The 21,727-nt window shown below is 39.7% G+C and overlaps 1 protein-coding gene across 11 annotated transcripts in view; it reads right to left on the bottom strand.

The window, feature by feature from the left end:
- Positions 1-21,727, bottom strand: part of NAV2 (neuron navigator 2) — a 319,464-nt gene that overhangs the window by 19,546 nt on the left and 278,191 nt on the right. For 5 of the 11 annotated variants that reach the window (XM_042882665.1, XM_042882667.1, XM_042882658.1 and 2 more), the window contains 12 exons: positions 18,479-18,946; positions 17,385-17,450; positions 16,338-16,382; positions 14,617-14,777; positions 13,062-13,250; positions 9,208-9,260; positions 7,570-7,593; positions 7,378-7,452; positions 3,475-3,558; positions 2,785-2,896; positions 2,005-2,150; positions 56-64 (listed from right to left, as the gene is read on the bottom strand). In XM_042882665.1, the coding sequence (XP_042738599.1) occupies positions 56-64; positions 2,005-2,150; positions 2,785-2,896; positions 3,475-3,558; positions 7,378-7,452; positions 7,570-7,593; positions 9,208-9,260; positions 13,062-13,250; positions 14,617-14,777; positions 16,338-16,382; positions 17,385-17,450; positions 18,479-18,946 (1,432 nt within the window). The remainder of the gene's footprint in view (positions 1-55; positions 65-2,004; positions 2,151-2,784; positions 2,897-3,474; positions 3,559-7,377; positions 7,453-7,569; positions 7,594-9,207; positions 9,261-13,061; positions 13,251-14,616; positions 14,778-16,337; positions 16,383-17,384; positions 17,451-18,478; positions 18,947-21,727) is intronic. The other 6 variants (XM_042882659.1, XM_042882663.1, XM_042882660.1 and 3 more) reach the window with 5 other exon arrangements.

Here is a 21,727-nt window from a genome sequence, read left to right as displayed (position 1 = left end):
ATGTAAATGGATGGGTTAGCTTTGTATCTCATAGTTTAAAGTAGGTCTTCCTTACCTCATTGACCTGCCGGAAGAAGCGCAAGCAAGAGGAAGTGGGGGGAAGGAAAAAAGACAAGTTTTAACAGAGAAAGCCTGTAATAAGGAAAGCTTTGGATTTCTAAGACAAACATGACCAATAATCAATACAGTACAAGAGCTACTTTAAAACTGGAACCTTGTATTTTCTAAAAACAGGTTTTTCAAACAACATACAGTCATTTTTGCATCACTTGAAGAAGATACTTGATCCAGGCCTCTTTAGCTACTTCAGCTGTATTTTCTCCTTGGCTCAGATGAGACATTCGACGTAACAGCTACTTTCATATTTTGCGTTTCCTTTCAGGAACAGGTATTCCACCAAGTGAAAATATTGAAAATACCAAATCTTTTCTACACACCTGCAAATATTTTTTTTTTTTGAATGTGCCTACCATTTACCATACAATATAAAGAATTAATCTAAGGCTATCTCAAAATCATACGTTGTGAACAGTGTTGTAAGTTATTTTTGCGTTAGACAAAGACTAGTGAGAAATGCTGAAAATCTCGTTTCAGCCCTGAGTGGACAGCCATGTTGTTTCCATATGTAACAAAAGGTTCTTGGTAGAGAACAACATCAATGTTTGTGAAATTAACTAAGTGGAAGGCAGACCGCTATTCTCTGGATTAATGTTCAATCTTCATTTTGCACCAATGTATTCACATTTAACAGAATAAAAGCACTGTCCTGTCATCTTCATAATGTTTCCTTAAACTTCTTTAAATAGTTCTGGGTCAAATGAGAAGTGTAGGCTGATATAGAGACCCACTACATTACAGTGACAAAGAATAGAAGCTAAAGTAAAAATTTCACAAGTTTTTACCTTATCTAAGGCTTAATGGTTACAGCAGGCTTGTCACAAAAAACTAAAAGAGTTGCCAACAATTTGAAGACACAGCAATTTGCTCCTTCTATAATTAATGCATAACCCTGCACAAGCAGATGACATTGCTTCCCTTTAACCAGTGCTTTTCGGAGGAGGGCAGCAATACTACAGTTACGGAGGAGCTAGCAAGATATTCAAATGAAACAATTGTGAGAAATAAAAATAAGAGCCTGCTCAAGAAGTACTTTAAGTACAAGAGGATTCATAAACATTTCCAAGGAGACACTGTACAAATATATATCAAGATTCTCCCAACTCAAGCCGCATTTTGTAGTTCTAAAGAAAAGATCCCCAAAGATGCAGGGAGATCTAAATTCAGTGGGAGGAAAGGGATGGAATGATTCACTGGCTAGTATGGGATCAAGGGACTTTAGTCCAAACTACATTCAGACTAGGTCACTAAGGCAGTTTATGGTCTAATTCAAAATGGAGCTTAATATATTGTACCTTTCCTCCAGTACATGGTACCTTGTACACAGTACAAGATGAGCAAAGAAGGAAAAATGGGAAATGAAAGGTAAGTAATGCAAAATCCTGAATAATGTATGTTTATCACAGTAATTTCTTAAATGTTGGTATTTTTTTGTGTAGAACTGCACACTAACATTCCAGATAGAGCTCTCAAAGTGTCTAACATGTTTACTTAATAGAAGAAAGGCCTACAAGGCAAAAAGAAAAAAAATAACAAATCTCTCATTGTGGACTTGTTCTATTTTAGTGACAAACTTGAAGCTTTCCCTGAGGGGTTGGGCACTGTACTACTTTTAGCCAGACTGATTTTTGACAGCTCTTTCTACTTTAGGACCGGCCTTTTGGCTGTTAACATAAAATTCAATCCCACACAAAGTCAACACAAGCATATACATCACTTACAACTCAATTAAGTCTTCCAAAGGGTATTTACGCAGGATTTAAACAGCACCTAGTTCTTGTGCTGACCTGCTGCATGTGGGGAGGGAGGAGCTGAGCAGCTAGACTTCACCATGCATGTTCCGACAGTTCTATATAAACCACACACGATCCATTAGCATACACTCACCCAGTTCTTCCTCTTCTTTTTCTTTGAATCACTCTCTATGTTGCTTCCCACGCTAGAGTGGCTGGTAGCACTGTTAATGCTGGAGACACTATCTGAAGAGTGCTGCCTTCGGATCCGCAGGTCTGTGGGTTGAGCAGCTCCAGTTCCTGCACATCAATGGAGGAGGTGTTCAATATGACATTCTGTATTAATCATTTAATCTCAAATGAAGAGTTTGAAAGGAAAAAAGCACTTCAGCAATCACCAACCCTAGCTGAGGTTCTGTTTATTTCAACGCAGTGCTCCACATGCTTATTTCTCATGAAGAGATCAAAATCTCAGACCCAAACCACTCAAATACCTCCTTCAGCATTTCATCGCACTGTAAATGATTGGGATAAGTAACAGAAGTCAGATACAACAAGACTGCATTCAAACTTCATATTGGAGAAAATTACAGGAAACACCAAAGAAAATAAAGTGTTTGACTGTTCTGAAATGGGGTTCTTTGGTGTTTCACGTGAGCATTTAGATGGGTGAGTCACTGAACACTTACAGTAAATTCAGTGAGCTCACACTCAAATTCTAACACACTCACTTATTTCTGTAGGATTTACCACACTATTTCCACAGATATCCATTCCAAATCCCCACACTATATAAAATCAAGGAACTGGAGTGCACAGTCATGAGACACACACAAGATCTCCGACAGGTAGAGCTGCATGCATCAGATATTACCAAAAGTACTCAAATCCCACAAGTACTGCTCAGTCATGATACGCAGTGCTTGCTTCTCACCTTTGCAGTTGAGCTCAGGTGTGTTGATGACTCCATTAATTGCAGCCTGGGCAGCAGCATTTTGCTTCTTCAGTAGTTCAATAGTCTTCCTTAGCTCATTCAGTTCAGAGTCCTTAGAAAAGGAAACAGTGGTGATATGTCAGAAAATGCAGATGGTACCTAGCTGCACCAGTTTTCAGTCCAAGCACTGGGATTTGACAGAATTTTTGTAATATGTATGTCCAACGAAAGAAAAATGAAGTTTGGTATACACCTGGGGAAGCACATCCTCAAGAGGACACAACACAGCCTTATTATTTTAATACAATAGATATACATGCTCTGTAGTAGAGGAACAATGTATATCCACATACACTGTCCAAGAAAACACTATGCACTTCTTTTGGACACAAGTGTGAATGCACAGGGAAGAAATGTATTTAATCTGCAAAGCCTTTGACACTACCTCCCATTGTATTCTCCTGGAGAAGCTGGCAGTCTCTGGCTTGGACAGGTACACTCTTTGCTGGGTAAAAAACTGGCTGGAGGGCCAGGCCCAGAGAGTGGAGTGAACAGAGTTTAGATGTTGTACAGAGGGACATGGTTTAGTAGGAAATATTGGTGATAGGTGGACAGTTGGACTGGATGATCTTGGAGGTCCTTTCCAACCTTGGTGATTCTGTGATTCTGCGATTGTACTTCTACACTTGCCTTTTGTTCAGCTGTCATGGTGAGGCTCTGCAGTCTGATCGTCATGTTTCCCAGACTCTGCTCAAATGCTGCCACAAGGTGGGCCTGAAAATTAAATGACACAGAAGCACTTGGTTCTCTCCCAAACAATATTTGTGCAGGTATTTGAACACATCGCCTACTGCATTTCACTGTTTGTCGAAATGACGATACAGAGAAAATAGCAGTGAGTCAAAGGGCTGAGTATGTATTGTGGAAACATCTACCAGGATACACCAGGAGGCTCTCAGAGACATTTTAGGGAATGAGCCTTGTCACCTGGATATATTCCTGACACCAAACAGGCATGGAAAGCCCTCCTTGGTTATTGAGCTGCGTCTCAAAGCAACTGCAAGCAATGACATGAAGGACCTCCTACCGCAAAAAGCAGGGAGTAGAAAAGATGCAGAACAACCCATGGTTCTAAACATCTCTTGCTGTTAATTTTTCAACTCAGACTTTTTCAACTCTGACTTTTCACGTGGGCTGTTACATTAGCTATGCACAAGGCTCTTATATAGCCCTGTATAAGGCTACTTAGGGATGCATGTACCCTCCGAATTAATGCAACTCTTGCCACAGAACATATTACAAGAAGTTTAAATCTTTTTCCTGGAGAGTACAAAAAGCAAACCAAAACAAACAAAAAAAAACACTTAACCCAGAAAACCCACTAACACGTAATTTTTAGGAGAATAACCTAAAAAGTTTTCAAAACACAGCAATAAATAGAATATAAATTGAGTCCTACAATATAAACCAAGTTCTACAAAGGCAGATCAGGCATTTCCTCCTATTAGAGGAGGATTAATATTTTCTGTGTCAATATTTTCCCCATGCATTCAGAATTTACACAACAGAAAACCAGAACTGGAATTTGAAATGGAAAATTAAAGGTTAGAGAATACATTTGCTTCAGAGAATTTTCAGGATTCTCTTGAATGCTACTAATTTTTAATTGAAAAGTGAAGATTTGTGTCATCCGTACTAAACCAAATATAAGAACTCCAAAAATCTGCAGGAAGGTGCTGTAAGAAGCTCCAGAGACCAAAGATATGGCTGGTTGTTATTTAACTCTTCTGAAGCATCAAAGCATTGACACTAATGTTAGTTCAAGAATCATGTTACAGAAGTGAAATACAGTGAAAGAATGTAAATCATGAGATGCTTTAAGTAAAGGTGTTAAAAGTGAAATTAAGTGTGCTTTTGGGGTGAAACAGGTAAAGCTGGAAAATGCACCACCTTCATTTTCTCCTAACAATTTATGAAGTATCTGCAGACAAACAAGGCAACTGAGTGCTGCTGAAGGACAGAAAATTGCCTATTTTTGCTGCCAGATGCTGGTAGCAATATATAAAACTCCCATTGTCTTGAATTGTAATTAGCTCTAAAAGTTTCCTAAAATGTTTTCAGTTTTAATATCTGCAAAAGCAAAAAACAAAAAGCAAAGGAAAAGTATTTTTCAAAAACAGTTCTAAATCACGTCATAAAAATGCTATCACACACTGATATGCTAACTGAAGTTCCCAAGAAAACCAGACTAGAGATAGCTAGGCCACCACTGATAAGCAAACAGATCAGATATCTGAAAACACTGCTAACACTAGGAGATAGCAGGCTTCACACAAAACAGCAGTGGACTACTTCAAGTCAAGGACACTGATATTCCCATATTAAGGCTTTTCTACACTAGTTATCAAGCTCTATCCCTAGATATTCACCATACTGAAATCATGAAATGCATGAAAATTAGTACTTTTAGGTTTCTAAGTTGTATGTTTACCAGAAAACATAGGAAGTTGGTTAAAACTGTAGTACTCTTCTATATAACCTATCTAACAGGTCAAGCTTACTAGTCAGTGCCCAGTCCAAGTCAATCAACTTTTCCTTGTAAAGGAGAGCCGTAATTAATCTGCACAATTAACTCTACCAGTGTCATTCTTAAAACAAAGAGATCTGTCTTAAGGTGGAAAGATGCTGGAAGTTATGGAGGCAGAGAGGCTCACTGTGCTGTGCTGCAGAACAGAGACAGCACTACTGAGCTCTTGCAGCTAGTCTGCAAGCTGCTCCATCAGCTGATGCTCTGCAACAAACTCAGTGGTCTCTCCACTACCTGGGGGCACCTGACTTGCCACAAAAGTTCAAGCTGCTGAATATTATCCAGAACTTCATGGTGCTTGGCCAGTTCCCATGGCAGCGGGGTTGGAGCTCAATGATCTCCAAGGTCCCTTTCAATCTAAGCCACTCTATGATTCTATTATGTGATTCTATGAATTACCCTCTGTTCTTTTCACATGAAGCACTGAAAACCCAGTGTCAACTGCATTAGGAATTGAAAATGACTGAGAAGTAAAATAAAGGAGGAGTAGATTGAGAAGATGGAAAACTTGATAAGTGGGAGCTATGTTTCCAGTGCCATGGTAAGGCATTACTATTACTGTACACATAGATATGCACATGTTGAAATAACTGAACATAGGCATAGCTCAACGTATGTCTCATTAGCCACAATATTCTACAAGTACCACAACAAATATTTCATTTTTCAATTCAAAATCTACCTAAAACAAAAAAACTGTCTCAAATCTTTCCAAGCAGAAATGGACATTGGCTCAAACAGATATATATGGCACAGCCCTGCACAGAGCCATACCAGACTTGGTCATCATCAGCACATGGCTGACTTATCCGAAATAATAGCTCTCACATTCACACTGCAAACAAACACGAACAGTACAATAACACAGGGATGTGCACCTCTCATTCCCACCAGCCTCTATGAAAATAAGCAGATCTGAGGCTGTGAGAAAATAGCAAGAAGTAAGCGGAACCATTGCTACATGTGTTTGAAAACGTAAACATTTGTTTAAAAAGCAGACTGCAAAGTTTCTGTTGGGAGAGCAGAGAACGGTGGGGGCTGTGTGAAATGCTGATACTCATCCAAACACTGCAAGAGTTTAAAAAAAAAGAGAGAGAAAGCAAACAGGGTTACATGGATTAACAAACAGCACATGTAAGGGAATCTTGCCAAGTTTAGTATTCAAAGAGCTGATGGACACCAATGTCCTCCTCAGTAGCATGTGCGCTTACGTTTATCTATTCCCACAACTGAGGATGTCAGTATGATCCAAGCTGATGACTGCTCATCTGCAGCTTGTTTACCCTAGAACTGCTTATTTTTGCAGCAAGCTTCTGTTTTTTAGATTACTTCTATCTGTGACTGCAGAAGAGAACACACAAATAAACTTGCTCAGGGTCATGCATAGCATTGCCTCAACACTTCCTGGCTTCAACTCTTTTTTCTCCAAGTGTAAACACCAAATTCCAGACGTACTGCCTGCACCGACAAAAATCAGGTATGTTCAGTCTTCAGGCAGCTGTAAATTAATTCTCACAGCCCCTTATGCCACTATTACCTATCACTCTATTTATGGAATAGGAAAACATAATGCTTTGCAATCCGAGTTTCTATCCATTTTTATTCCTGCCAGTTTCAGTCATTTGTATCTCATCCCACTCAAATATCAAAACAAGGCACTACTTACAAAATAACAAACAAAAGAGCCAGTCTTCAACGACTCTCTCAATATCTGAAGAAGCAGTTCTTATCAGACTTTTAAAGCAAAGCAAACACTGTAATTCAGTATATAAAGGAAGGCATAAGGTAACTCAGTAGGACTGAGTGTGTTACTTTTCATAAGGAGCCACGTATGCATGCAGTTATTTTTTAAAATACATAGGTAATACAAACTGAATATTATTCACATTTCTTTTGTTCTGTTGTTATTGTTGTTTTTTTTTTTTTATTATTTACAAAAACTGCAGTGGTAATTGGCGCATTAAATGCGTTCCCTGTTAAGAGTTTATCCTTTGAGTTGTACTCACATTTGCAGTCAGCTGAGTTGTCAGAGCTGATACCTTCTCTTGGGATGCATCCAACTCTCTTCGTAGCTTGCGAATCTGTATATTTTAAGAGATCTCTTTACTGCACTGTGATATGGAGCAGTAGAACAGTAAGACAGAAAACGAGGTGTCTTGACAGAATATTTATGCCTGTCAAACACAAACTGCTCTTACCTCTGATTGGCACTTCTCTTCAGGCTATAAAACAAAATCGGAGGAAAATATGTAAGAACATTACAATGGAAACAGTACAAAAATCTTAACTATTATTATCATTATTATTAATATGATTTTCAAAAACTCAAGTGGTAATTTCTTATTTAGGATTTTCACATCCATACTCCATCTTAGATTACTTTCTTGGGATAAAGAAAGCAGGCTGCTTGTATAGCACCTCCTCCTACACAAAGGAATTTGCCTCTACTTCCCGATTTGTAAGCCAGCACACCGTTGAGTCTGAGCCATGAAAGGCTGAAGTCCTGGCTCAGTGCAAAAAGAATTCCATGAGGTTCAGAAGAGACAGGACTGTCACAGGCCACGGGAGATCCTTAGCAATTCCCTAACTCACACGCTCAGCTCTCTATGGGATGGTGGTCATGCTTTTGCATCCACAGCGATCTGAAGAAAATTACTACCACTTGGTGCTGTCTAGGCACTGTGGTGATGAAAAATTGAGGACACACAACTAGTTATCTGAGCATGTAAAGTGGATGTATTGACCATCCATTGTGGTCTGCATGACAAAATTTTGGCTACTGTGGCTTGTTTCTAACCAAAGCAATCAGCAAGGAGGAGGACACAGTAAAAAGTCACACACTCTACTACTCTTACGTAAACATATCCAGTACCAGCCACTGTGAAAATTACATTTGTCAAACCACACTATTAAGAACCATTCAGGCTAGGACAGAAAGCACACGAACCAGAATCATAAGCAGTAGCTGCTGACTACTTTCCTTGTGGCTCTTGTGGCTACAAGGAAAGGTCTGTTTTCCATCCTTCCAATCCATTATCTGTTTTGGCTCCACACAGGCCTTGCTTGAGGCAAGGTTCATAATGGAAGGCAATATTTTGAAATGATTATCAAGGCCTTAAGGCCACGTCACACATGTTCTTTGCTTATCAGTGAAACAGATACAAGAAATAACACTATGCTGGCTGGATGACTCCACAAACAGTTATGTATGGTCTTCCAAGAGCAAGCCCTTCCCTGTTTTCACCAGGTGTCACTTTGGCTTGTTTCAGCTGTGGAAATGTGCTTACTGTAGAGTTGCATCATACTTACATAATGATTTGAAAGGAAAGATTCTGTTCAATGCACATATATTTATGAAGTAATTATCTATCACTCATTTCTTTAAAAGAATCCAATTTTTAGAAACCTCCTAAATTGTGATCATAATCTGCCAGGAACGTATGGTCCAGCTTTAATCTATCTCGCTTGGATACCAAGGGCACCGAACCACTTATTCAAACTTCTTCAGCAGTAAAATACAAAGCTAGAATGACTTGAAGCACCCAAGTTTGAATTATGTTCAAGGCTCCTTAATTCTGCTGAGGTCTTTAGCAGCAAAATCTATTCAGCAGAGTTGTAAAGCGCTGACTCAAACAATGAACTGCTGCTTTTACAGGATTATCATCTCTGTTTAATGAGGATGCTGCTAAATATCTAGAGGTATCTTTATGAAGACCAACATTTCTCTCATAGCTAGCATTCCTCTTCCTTGAGTGACAATAGTAACAGGAACAAAAAGACTAGTTATTCTCCCATTGTGATTAATATAGCAAAACAATTAATTCCATTATACTCACTGTCGAATAAATAGATGATGTACTGGACACCAAAGAGAGAGAAGAACCATGCACTGGAGGAAAGAAAATAAACAAACTGAATACAGTCACCACACGCTGGTCGCCACAGATCATCTATTACCAGCTATTTGCATACCGAAGAAATACCTCCATCATTACCCATCATAAACTTAATTACGTTACTGCACAACGTTCGGCTGGAAGAAGAGATGGCCAGGTATCCAATTTGGTAAAGCTGTTTTAACAGTTGAATACTACAAGTTTTCTTGGAGAAAGAGGTGTCATTGCCAAGATTAAAAAGAAAAGTTTCAATGGAGGTTTATTTAGAAAGAAGCATTTCTCTCGACAGCCTCATCTTAAGACTCAGGAGAAAGAGATAACTGTAAAGCAGGAGAGATTACAGAAGTAAGCCTAACTGCTTCATCTTTGGCATTACTGAGACTGGGGGGAAGCTGTTTTCTTTAAGCAGTCCAAACACAGAGCAGGATGAAGATGGCCTGAGAGGAACATGATGCCCAGCTCCAGGATGCAAGCATACGCTCCAGAAGGTTTGGAGCACTTCCATCAGAAATCACTACAGTGGGATGTCAGCACTGTCTTCTGAAACAGCTGTCTGTTTGTGATCTAAACACTTCTTCTTGAGTACGCTGTTCAGAACAACTACCTGAAGCTATTATCTGAGCTACTGGAACATGCACAATTACCTTTCCTTTTCTTTTTTTTAGAAACAAAGTACTGAAACCGTCATTCAAACTTCAGATAACTTCACACCAATCAGGCGAAATCTCTTTTTCTTTCATCTAAATACTCCAGAAAAAAAAAATACAACAACTAACCAACCAAAACTGAGAAAAGCTGCCATTGTGCTCTAATTACCTACTGAAATTCTCCTACGCTCAAAATAAATGGGTTCTGTTTTCACACTGACATTATATCCTAAGGCGAGGCTGGAAAAAGAAGTGAATAAAGTCTAAGTTGGCTTCTGGAGAAATTTAATACAATTAAAAGAAAAAACACATAACAATGCAAAAAATACCCTCTTATCCATTTGCTCTTTCTGGTTAATAATGTTTTCAATTAAAATGATCTTTACAGTGAGATATTAAAGACTGCACTGCAGTAAGAACATAAGAATAACCAGAACGAGTCAAGCCCAAAGTCTGCCTATCACATGTTGCACCTCTGGCCACAACTACAGCAAATGTTCAGGGAAATAAATGAAACAAGGCAGATTCTTGCTGATTTTTCACCAGGTACACCTTTGCGTCTTCTGGGAATCAGCAGAGATGGAAATTCCTGAGATGGAAGCTGCATTCAGACCATTATTTTTCATAGTCACTACGATCCACAATTAAATTGCTCAATTTCCTCTGAATTCACTGACATACTTTATCAGTACTAAAAACTTCTGCTTTGGTTTAGAAATACATTTTGCAGTTGTATTAGAATTGCTGCTGAATCGCTCAGAATGTTCCTTGAGTGTCTCCAGACCTCGATGGTACGAGAAATAACGGATAACCATCCTCTTTGCAATACACTAAATTATATGTTATCACCTCTTCAGTCATCATTTTCCAAGAGGAAAATTTCTCACCTGGTCTATATAAAAGATACATTCAGAGAAGTTTCTCTGCCAACTGCCCAGACAAGAGGAGGATCTCCTTAAAATGGAAAGGGAGACACAAATTTTTAAATTCACGTTGCCTGGGAATATTAAGATTGCATTGGGTCTTAGAGGAAAGAAACAGCGAAAAAAGGGAGAGAATTTACAAACTCTGCAAATCACACTCCTACCCTGTAAAACTGCAACATTTGAATGTGCAAATATGTCTAGTGTCAAGGGCAACCAAGGAATTAATACTTTTGTTCGATTTCGTGGTAAACTTTCTGCAGATGGCTACTTCAAGGCTATTTAATTAGGAGCCTGAAGGCAGCTATGCTCTTCACATGATTCTTGTTTGCTGCAGTTAACCTGCATCTGCATGCAGATTACAAACCCAGATTCTTTTGGAGCTATTATTTGAAAACTCTATAAATGCATACGTAAGCATGTCGCATTTTTTAATGTTAGAAAAGAAGAAGCCCAGTCACGATCAACTGCCCCCAAAGCAGAAAGAACAGCAGATATTTCAGCCAGTAGCACAAAAAGGAATAAACATTCATATCCCAACAACAATGGATTCAATTCCTGTCTCTCTTGGAGGATGAAACCTCAGTGTAAAGCCAGCAGCAACACAGCTCCTGGTGAGGACGCACTGCCAGGGAAATGCAGAAATGGGAGAACCATGAGACTGCTCTGGCTGTGCTTGCTCACCAAATTTCTGGATTGTTTGGAGGCTGTTTCTCCTGCCATCTCCCTGGTCCTGAGACCCTTCCTCCCAAAAGAACCTCCTCTTTAGTAAGAGAACTGTTCATCCCAGAACAGAATTCAGTTGAGTAAGTATCAGGCAGTATTTGACCTTCTTTGATTATCTATCTTTTTGAAAGTGTTGCACAAAGAAAGGTCAACTCCTGCAGTGACACAGATTGAGCCCTACAGGGGTTATTCTTCTCATTTTCAACCCCTAATGAAGATGCTCAGCCATGGGCTTCTAAAATACAATTGCATGTAATGGAGTTACAGTTTGGCTGAATTCAGTAACGAATTCGCCGTGAATCTGTCTGAAGCCATATCATATTTTCAATACAAATACACATACACAAATACACATTTTTCATCCCTTCCAATGGCAGAAAACAGATGGAATAACCAGCATCCACAGGAAGGCACCTGGTGGCTCTAAGAGACTCCTATGAGCATATACGCATGGCTTGGATGCTCTAGTGCATGACAACCACAGGACACTGGCATACACACTGCCACAAGCACAAAGCTTTAGCAGTGGCAGCAAGCCAGAAAAGACTTGTATGAGCTGTATTGGTAAAGCACCTGTTACTCAACCAAATTCCCAGTCCTTACCAGAAAAGAAATTTAAGACTGGAAAAGCTAATCCTGTCAGCTTCCTATGACTTCTCAAAGTGCACGGTGATGTTTTGTGGCATGCAGCCATATGGGGCTTTTGGTGTGTACTCAGAGCTTGAGTAGGCTATTTGGTCTTCAAACAGCCACAAGGACACATGATCAGTAGAAATCAAATAAAATACTCATTTACAAGTAAATGACATTTTATTCCTGTACTTACTTGAGTTTCTTTTATCAAATATGCATGAAAATATGCCTGAAATGAGGATGAGGAAGAAAAAAAAGTCCACGTTTTGAAGAACTATTCAGGTTTCTCTCGTGAATGCTGTGCAGATATGAATCCACAGCATTCAGCAGAAATACCAAGGAAAGACAAACCCCTTACAGATCAAATACTTGGAAGTTAGATGGAAGAGCAACAACAGTCTGACCAATGTCAATTATTTATTCTACAAACAGAAGTATGGAGGCCTAGGCTCAGATGGATATGCCTATTCAAAAAAACAGTTTAACTGGCTAACTCCAAACATGAATTTAAAATATTGAGAGAAGATCACTAAAAATTAAGTACAGGATGTGTTTAAACAATTTCTGCACTTATATGTGCAGAATACTTATATGCCATCCTACGTTCAGCCAGAAGGATCACTAAGTATCACTGGAACAAAGACAAACAGAATCAGAGAATGCTACGTAGAAAACTGCTCTGAAGTGACCCACATGCTGAAATGAAGCACTAAATTTACAGAATCACAGAATCACAGAATTGTAGGGGTTGGAAGGGACCTCCTGAGATCATCGAGTCCAACCCCCAATTTACATTTACATTTACATTTGGTTTAGGTGAGAATGCCATCTTCTGCTCATTTCCACCGCCACATACTGCACTGACCTTCTTCGAAGCCATCACGGAATGAGCCAGAGCGGCTCATAGTTCTGCTCTTCTCATCCAGGGACATGGAGCTGTTTCTGAAGCGGGTGTCACTGTAAGGGTCATAGGGACCATCTGCATTGGAAAGGCTGTGAGTCCGCAGCATGGTTGGATTTGACAGGCTCATCTGGGCTGCAGTGGTTGGGCTTGCTGTAAAGCACAGATAAAATGACAACTTATTTGTGTGACCACAAATTTTCACGCTCAATGTTGGCGCAGCTATCAGAAAACATTTCTTTATTTTGAGACACAAATTTTTCATGTCACCCACTCTAGACTTCATTATGTTTCTAATTTCAGTGGATTCAAGTAAGAGGCATGCAAATCAAGCTAATAAGTAAGAAAATTCAAGTAAATAAGGTCATTCTAAACACTGGGTGATAAGTCCATGCTTCTTCAGGCAAACTCAGTCAACTCAGTAACACCTCATACTCATGAATTAATTCTCATTTAATTTGAAACAGCCCTTCCTCAAAAAGGTGTAAAATGCCCAGGCGAATTTAAACTAATATTTTGCTTACACAGAACAGGCCTCACGAAGGATCTCCTTAGAAGTATTCAGGTTCCCAGAGAATGGTATTTTTATGTGTACTTAGAGGAAGCTGGAAAATTTAAGACCCTTAGGTTCCCAATAGTTGTTTATTTCGGAACAGTTTATTTCCCCTACGAGGTCCTAAGAATTCTAAGCAGCACACAGGCATGAATTCTTGCAGAACTTGCAGATTAAAAGATACCACAGAAACATCAATTTTGCCTTGAGAGCCAATGCTCTCCCAGCCAGTGCTTAGAGTATAAAACTTCCATTCCAGTTTTCACATTTTTTAAAGCACTTTTTGTGATAAATTATTCCCGTTATTTAACAATAATTTTTGGAAAAATGAAAACAACAGAATTGCTGTTCAACTCGTAATTTTCTCTGGGTGTCCTACGACTGCCTGTTTCCAGATATTCTAGCATGCTAACAGTTTATTTCAGACACAGGGGTGGTCAACTAAAACCTACCATGGATCATATTAAGCTCCTTCTGTTGTTTCCTTCATTTACTTTTATCAGTGTAATTAAGTTAAAGAATTTTTCTGAGTTATAATTCCCCTGCTTTTGCCCATTATTTCAGACCCAGTTTTGCTAAATTTTCAAATCAGCCAGCTGATACAGACAGAGAGATACCAAGTGATATGCTTGGCCTTTAAAACATTAGTAAGCAGGCAGGCAACATTTTCATTCTTTCAAACACAGCAACGTGTGATATTAATTAATAGCTTTGCTTAATAGCTCTCAATTTAGATTAAGGCATCCGATGACTCCAAGGGAAATACTTTCAGATGTTACTGCAACTGTGCCACCTTTGGGCACGCAAGACACCAATGCTGATTAGTCACACTAATTTCAACAAAAGTGCTTCCTGAAGGTTCAAAGTAGTACTTGGAGCTGCTGCAGTACCATTACACTATGTCATCTGCTATTTTCTAAGCACACAAAGTATTGCTATGATTATCAAAAAACATTTGTTATTCACCAAGCTGGGAGAAGTTAAATCTAGTTCCAGAAGGCGATGTTATGCTGGATCCTGATGAAAATGGAGAATTGCCAGCAGTGTCCTGGAGCCCCCCTGCTGAATGCGACCGTAGCCATTCTTTTGCATCTTCCTGGCTACGAAGCTGGGAGGAAGGAGTATACCTGCACAAAGCAAACAGGCTCTTTCAAAATGAACCCTGGCAACTATTGAATGAAGAAAGAAGAACAAACGAACAAACAAACCATGAAATGTCACAAAGCTTGAGGAGGGAGAGAGGGAACGAAAGATGGAAAAACTTGCATATAAAATGTAAAGATTTCTCCTTTCCTACAGCCTCAGCAATAACCAACTAGCAGTTAACAAAAAGATACCAGTAGAAATTGTGTACTGTAGTACTGCAGAATCAAGTGCAGTATGTGTTATATAGGTATGACTGGAAAACAAAGACATAGCTTGGAAAACCCTTCCTTTCCTTAGGATATGCCAAAACCTCATTTTAATCCTTATTTTATCCTTATTTTAATATGTTGGTGCTAAGATTAGCTGGATTTCTGTCATACTACAATCCAAGTCAAGAAAGTCATTATCAGATTTTTAAACAAGTTGGGAACCCAATAATTTAAGAGACATTAACGGGAAGTGCATCTCATCTGGTTCAAAATGAAATTAAATAATTTAAATAATTAAATAATCAACATGGAGACTACACTGAGCCTTTTCTGAAGGTAAACCTGACACATATATCAGTTTATTAAGAATGGGAGGTTTCTGCATGATTGCTACCAACCTCTTCAGCACTCAAATGCCTCAGTCTTAAGAGAGAGTATTCACATATTAGAGACACACTCGACCACCACACAAACATTCTAAACAAAATTCCAGATTAAGAAAGCCTTTTAGCACTCAGCTTCATGGGACAAAGCTGCTGTGAAGAACGATGCACAGAGCACAGAACTAACTGCAGCTGCCATTTCAAGGCATCAACTCAGAGATCCTGCAAGCTGCATTAAGCAGTTCTGACGTGACAGATTTCCTAAACTGCTTGATATCTCCCATAAATGCTGTAACACTAAGTGTTTAATTAGAAGAACTCATGTTGGCAGTCTCACTTGTATGGATGGAATAAAAAAAAATGTCCATGCAACGTTGTACATCATAAAAATCACAGTCTTAGAGAGGGACAAGATGTATTAGAAGGCAGTTGCTAGAGGTTTCTTTGGGAATTCTTTTCTAGATAAGTAGAAATGATCTCTGAGATGCCTGTGTGCTTAAGGATTCAGAAGAAAATATCTTCTGTAAAGTGAGTAGGTCCATATCCATCCTAAAAGGTTTAGGATGATACTGAAAATATTTTCTGCTTTTGTACAAACACCAAGGACACTGGGGTGAACATAATCTCATGTCACTGCACGTAAGAGCAACAAAAGCAGCAAAATCATTGCTTCCAAAGCAAGCCCAGTGAAGGCTGATGAGGTGCTTTCCAGCAAAAGCCACAACTCTTGCTTAAGCAGACAAGGATGAAAAAAAAAGAAAGAAAAAGCACAGTAGAAAATGACCTCCTTTATGAATTAAAGGAAAAAAAGAAAGAAAAGAAGAAAAGGAAGAAAGATTGTTGCCACCTCTTGCAAGCACTGCGACCATCACCACCAGCCACAACAGAAACACAAGGCAAACTCCAAAGCCACCACAAAAGCTGTTAAACTGTGTGGAAACACCGATACCTGAGTCCCTTCTTAGGCAAAGTGTTCCTATCAAGATGTGGGTCGCTGCAGAAAAGTTAAAAGAGAAGAAATTCAGAGAAGGACATAGGGAAGGGTTAAGGTCAGAGCGAAGAAGGGAGTGCAAACATCTGCATCACCTCTTCAGAGGAAAAAAGTGCTGGGGCCTTCCTACAGGAACATGCAAAAACCTCCTTCTCCAGGTGTGGTTTTTCACAGGCATGCAGCTGACACCATGCTAATGAAACTCATCTGCTCACAGAGTGATTCTGTCATTTCTCCCGTCCACAATGAACGTAAAAATACTGTGTGTCAAGCATACGCTTAAAAATCCCCATTTCGACAGGCTGTTTCTGAAAACTGAGGAGAATCTGCTGGCCAGAACCACCTTCCTGCCACTCTGCTCAGCAATACACGTTGGGAATGCAGCCTGATGGCACTCTTCAGCTGTGTGCTATGGGACTAACAGGATCGAGCTGTTTAAGTGTACTAATCTCAGCTTAAATTCCATCAGCAAACTGAAACATTTCAATTCAGGTCATCTTTTTTACATTCATTTTTAGAAGGATGGTTGAACCCAAGCCCCCACAAAACACTCATGTAGCAAACTGCAATAAAGGACTGACAACACTGAATGACACTGGGACTTCACGACATAAGTGACAAGCCTGAAACGCAGTGAGAAAAGCAGCATGCCAGAAGGATGCTGAAATGCTAGTGAGAGTTTCGAATGACAGAACAAAAATTGGCAAAGAAATGAGCAAATGTTCAGAAAAAAACCAAACCAAACCCAAATCAAAAGATGTTCCCAGTATCAAGAGCAATGAGAAGAACATGCCATCTCTGCCATATGCCATAATTCAGATTTAGGTAGATAAATGGGGTGTTTGAGTGCACTCTCACTGGCATGTCTTTGTGTCAGTTCACAGCTGAACAATGAACACAGCAGAGGACTCGACTGAGCACATCTTTCACAAAACAATTTGCGTCACCAAGATGGGCAACAAAACCTACAGCCTTGTGCATTCTACTGTCCTGAGACAGCATTACCTGTCCTGTCTCCTGGGCAAAGTATTTCTGCAGAATTTGGGACTAGCAGCAGGGGAAGAAAGAGGGCTAGAAGAATCAGTCCAGTAAGACAGAAAAATATTAGAATGAAAAAGAGGAGAGAACAGAAAGGAATTACAATAAAATATAAACAGAAACCCAAACCATCAGAACATTAAATTCAGCAGTAACTTCGGCATTAAGATGCAAATGCAAAAATTGTGTCACTTGACTGCATAATTAGACATCAGGATGTAGCTTATTTCCAACACTTGTGGGGTACCACCTTCTACAATAGAGCACGCCCTGCAAGTCTCTGTCTTATCCAGATGCTAGCTCAACATGCTGGAGAAGCATATTCCCTCCTCCCTGATCAGCCTGCTCCCCACTCCTACCAGCTACTGATGACAGCTAGGAAACCAATCAGCCTGAAATACAATTTAAGTGACCATTTTCCAATTGGATCCAAATCCCAGCTGATTTGTTTAATGCATTCACACAAACACCTCCACCAGAAGAATGCAGAGGGCAGCTGGATATGGGATAGAGGGCAGGAGGGAGAGGCAGAGAAGGGATCAAGTGACCACAAAGACAGGGACTTTTCAGCATGAGCTCCAATCTAAAAGCTTGTCAAATCACATCTTTTCATAAACTGTTGCCATCATCACAACACACAAGCACTGGTAGCCCAGATTCCACCTTTATCAAATGCTATAAGCAAGAAGCTAAACAAGAAGAAATAGCTTCTCATATTAAAACTGTCATAATGCTGGAGGTTTTTTTGAACACCACCAACAGATCAAGTAACTCAGAAAGGATATGTGATGCAAAATTCATATTCTAAGTATAATACGGTAACAAGAAAAGTTGTCATATTACCATAGCAAATGAAAAATCTCACCTGAACATATCCACTTGCTCTGAACTGCGCTCCTTTCCTAGAATGGTTACTTAGTTTGTTCTAGTAATCTCATTCAACACCATGTTGCAAGAAGCAGAACTTGAACTGCAGCTAAACTCCTGCCTGCTGCTGACAGAACCTCACTCACACTGAAATCCGTACGAGTATATGGAAATGAGAGAAAATAACTACTAACCTTTCAGACAGTGTGGTCTTAACGCTGTTGGTTCGGACAAAGGGAGTCAGAGAATCATCTTTAGAGGCTGGAATCAAACTCCCGGAGGAGTTATGGCTCAGCCCACCTCCACTGCTCAGAGAGATATCAATGGATTCACAGCTGGTATGAAGACTGCTGACAGACTGATAGCCAATGCCATCCTTGCTAACAGCTGAAGAGCTACTTGCGTTGGTGCCCCAAGTTAAACTGTTGGAAGGAGCTGAATGTGCAGAACTGGGACTAGAAGCTAGTGGAGACTGGTTCAAATCTGTGTTTTTACTATAGAGAGGACTGCTGCCCCCACTGCTTAGTATACCACTGCCAGATGGTGAATCAAGATTACCCTGCTGGTTCATAGTAGCATGAGGATTGGAGATAACTACTGAATTTTTCATATTTTCTGCTGTTGTGATGGGAACTTGCTTACTAGGCTTTCCACCAAAAAGTCTGCAAAAAAAAAGATAGTATGAAAAATACATAACATGGAATATTAAATGCAAAGATATTTTATATCTTAAACTATCTTATATCTTAGGTTCAGAAAATCAACATTAAATAAATGATAATAGATTACATATTCAAAACTACAAATTTCTGAATCCCCTTATGCTCAGCCCACCTATGCTCGAGTCCAGAGACAATTACTACAGTTTCAAATCCATCCTTGGTGTTTCTGCACTGAATCATAGAATAATACTTTCTCAAAGCTAAAATGTTGCCTTAAACGACTGAAATATAGCTGTACTATTGTCTTCTCCTTAAGGGAAAGATACCAGAGAAACACCTCACTGATTACTCCAAAACACCAAATAGCACAGGTTGAAAGCTTATTGTCCAGTGAAGTTCTTTGCAAATCACTGACTGCTTTGCACAGACCCAGCATCGTGTGCAGGGACGTAACAGTGAAGATATTTACTGACATCAAATGTAGGTTCATTTCAGTAGCTAAACTGGCTAGAAACTATCCTTCTGGAGTGCAGAATGAGACTGTTCCTTGTTTGGCACCTGGAACTGGTTCGGGAGAAGATCAGCTGAGTGTCCACCAGTGCAAGGGATAGGGTATAAAAGCATGGTTGGAGGAGGATGACTGCAGCTTTTCCAGTTTCACTGATGCCCATGCTACAACTGCACCTCTTGCCAAGAAAACATCCTTTCTAGAACACTATTCTACTTCTGCCTTTTAGCTCTTTTAACTGCTTTAGAACATTAGCTCTGCTCACCCATATCTATATGGACTTTCTATTTCCCTATCAACAGCGTGTCGTACTGGGGATGAAATCTTACAAAGCGGGTGTCTACTGGACGTCCTCAGAGAAGAGGACTACAGCATTTCTAGCTAAGAGCTCCTAAATTTGTATGGATGTGTGTGCTCTGAGCAGAACTTTCTCTGCTTTTGAGTATGCTCAGGTCATCTACACACCACATGCACACTGTTCAGCCTATCCAACCCTTCCCAGAAACTCAAGCTGCGTAACTTAGCTAGGCCCTCTACAGCGCTTGTAGTAAACCCAGTGATGCCAAGAACCACTGTACCTACTATATGCATGTGCTATCTTAGGCTTCAGCACAACTGTGCAATGTGTGGAATGCCTTCACTGGATCATTGCTGCTGCATACTTGCAGCAAAGCACTACTGGACCAGGCTGAGATGCACATTTCTAATTATCTTTGTCCAGCATTGCTCCAATATCAGTGCCAGGAGCACTCAGCACCTGACTTAGAGAATGCAGGCATTCACAAACCTGCACAGATCTGGCAAAGTTGGCTTACCTAGACCCCATGTCATACCTTAATGTTTAGGACAGGCTGACTTAGACAAGCACAAGCCTCCAAACAATAAACACCATTTTTACAGGGATTGAGAGATGTTTAAGAGTCTAGGTTTCATTTAGAATTAATGCTATTGGAGTGGCTATGAAGAAAAATGTCAAATCATACTGCAATACTACATGCCCTTCAGTAACAACAGCAGCTCAGGGTATTCCTGCTTGTGTGCCATTGCACACCACCTCTTTAGTTACACAGGCAATCGGAGACTTAGGGATAAGATCCTGGAGCTTCAAAAAAACTCCATCACCCACACACCAATTTTACAACCCGTTTTTAAACTAAGCAATCTTTCCCAAGCTGTTTCACAGCACCTCTGCTGCAACTGAAAGGACAAAGCGCTGTGGCACGAACAGGAACACTTTGCTGCCAAAGGTAGTGCAGTGCTGAACCACAGCCTCAGAACAAGAGGTTGTGGTCTGAAGAGCATTCCTTTTGGGACAGAAAACATCCATCCCAGCAAGATAGTCACATCAACCCAGGGATTAATTCTGGAAGGAAATACACTGCAAGAACAGCCATCTGTTTTCTCCTTCCTTCTATTACTGACAAACAACTGATAAATTCAAGCTGGCTCTTCGGTCGTGCATGTCTCCCATTAACAGAAAAGCAAGGTATTATATGTGCAGTGCACAAACACTCAACCAGTAAAATATATCATGATAGAAAACAGCTTCATTTAGTAGAAATGCTGGATATGTAATACTTCAGCTAAAGAGAATATTCAGAGAATAGACACAGGGAAGGTCCCACAGCAAAATTACAGAATTTCACTGTTTACAACAGTTATATGCATTTGCAGACTTTCAGGCAAAGATATGGCTTCTAATTTACTGTAAGCTCAACCATTCTGCAGATTCTGTGGAATATTTTAAAAATTTCAAGGCTAAGAAAATATACAGGAAAAACTGCATGCAACCCATCTTAACTGAATGTGAAAATAAAGCTCAAAGTCTTCTCAGCTGCCATTCTAGAAATCAGTAACAAATTCAAGAGGTCAAATCCAACTCTGACCATATGTCTCTATTTAGACAGCCTGGTAAAAATTCAAGAATGAAATTCTAGATCAAAAGATGGAATGGTGAAATTCAGGCTCAGCGTCTTCTCTCTGAAGTTGTACGTATTTCTGATGCAGCGCTTCAATTACATGGCTAGCAACATGGCTTTCTATTAATAAAAAAAAAAATCAGCAATCAAAAAATCAATCAAATTTCCAGATTTATGTGCCTGGAGGCATGCAACACTGAAAATCTGCACTTGCCACTTGGCATGCCTTAGAAATGGAAGGTCCATTTGAGTTTTTCATTTTAAGGAGTCTGATGAAGATTAAACGTTCCAAAAGACACGGCTTATCTAATGATAACCGGGAATAAAATGAATGAAGTATCTTGAATTAGCCTC

This window comes from Lagopus leucura, unplaced genomic scaffold (assembly GCF_019238085.1).
Source record: "Lagopus leucura isolate 7727_CA_CO unplaced genomic scaffold, USGS_WTPT01 Super-Scaffold_100035, whole genome shotgun sequence".
In the NCBI taxonomy this organism is placed as follows: Eukaryota; Metazoa; Chordata; class Aves; order Galliformes; family Phasianidae; genus Lagopus; species Lagopus leucura.
Note: the sequence above shows the minus strand (reverse complement) of the source record. Positions and strands in the feature narration are given on the sequence as shown.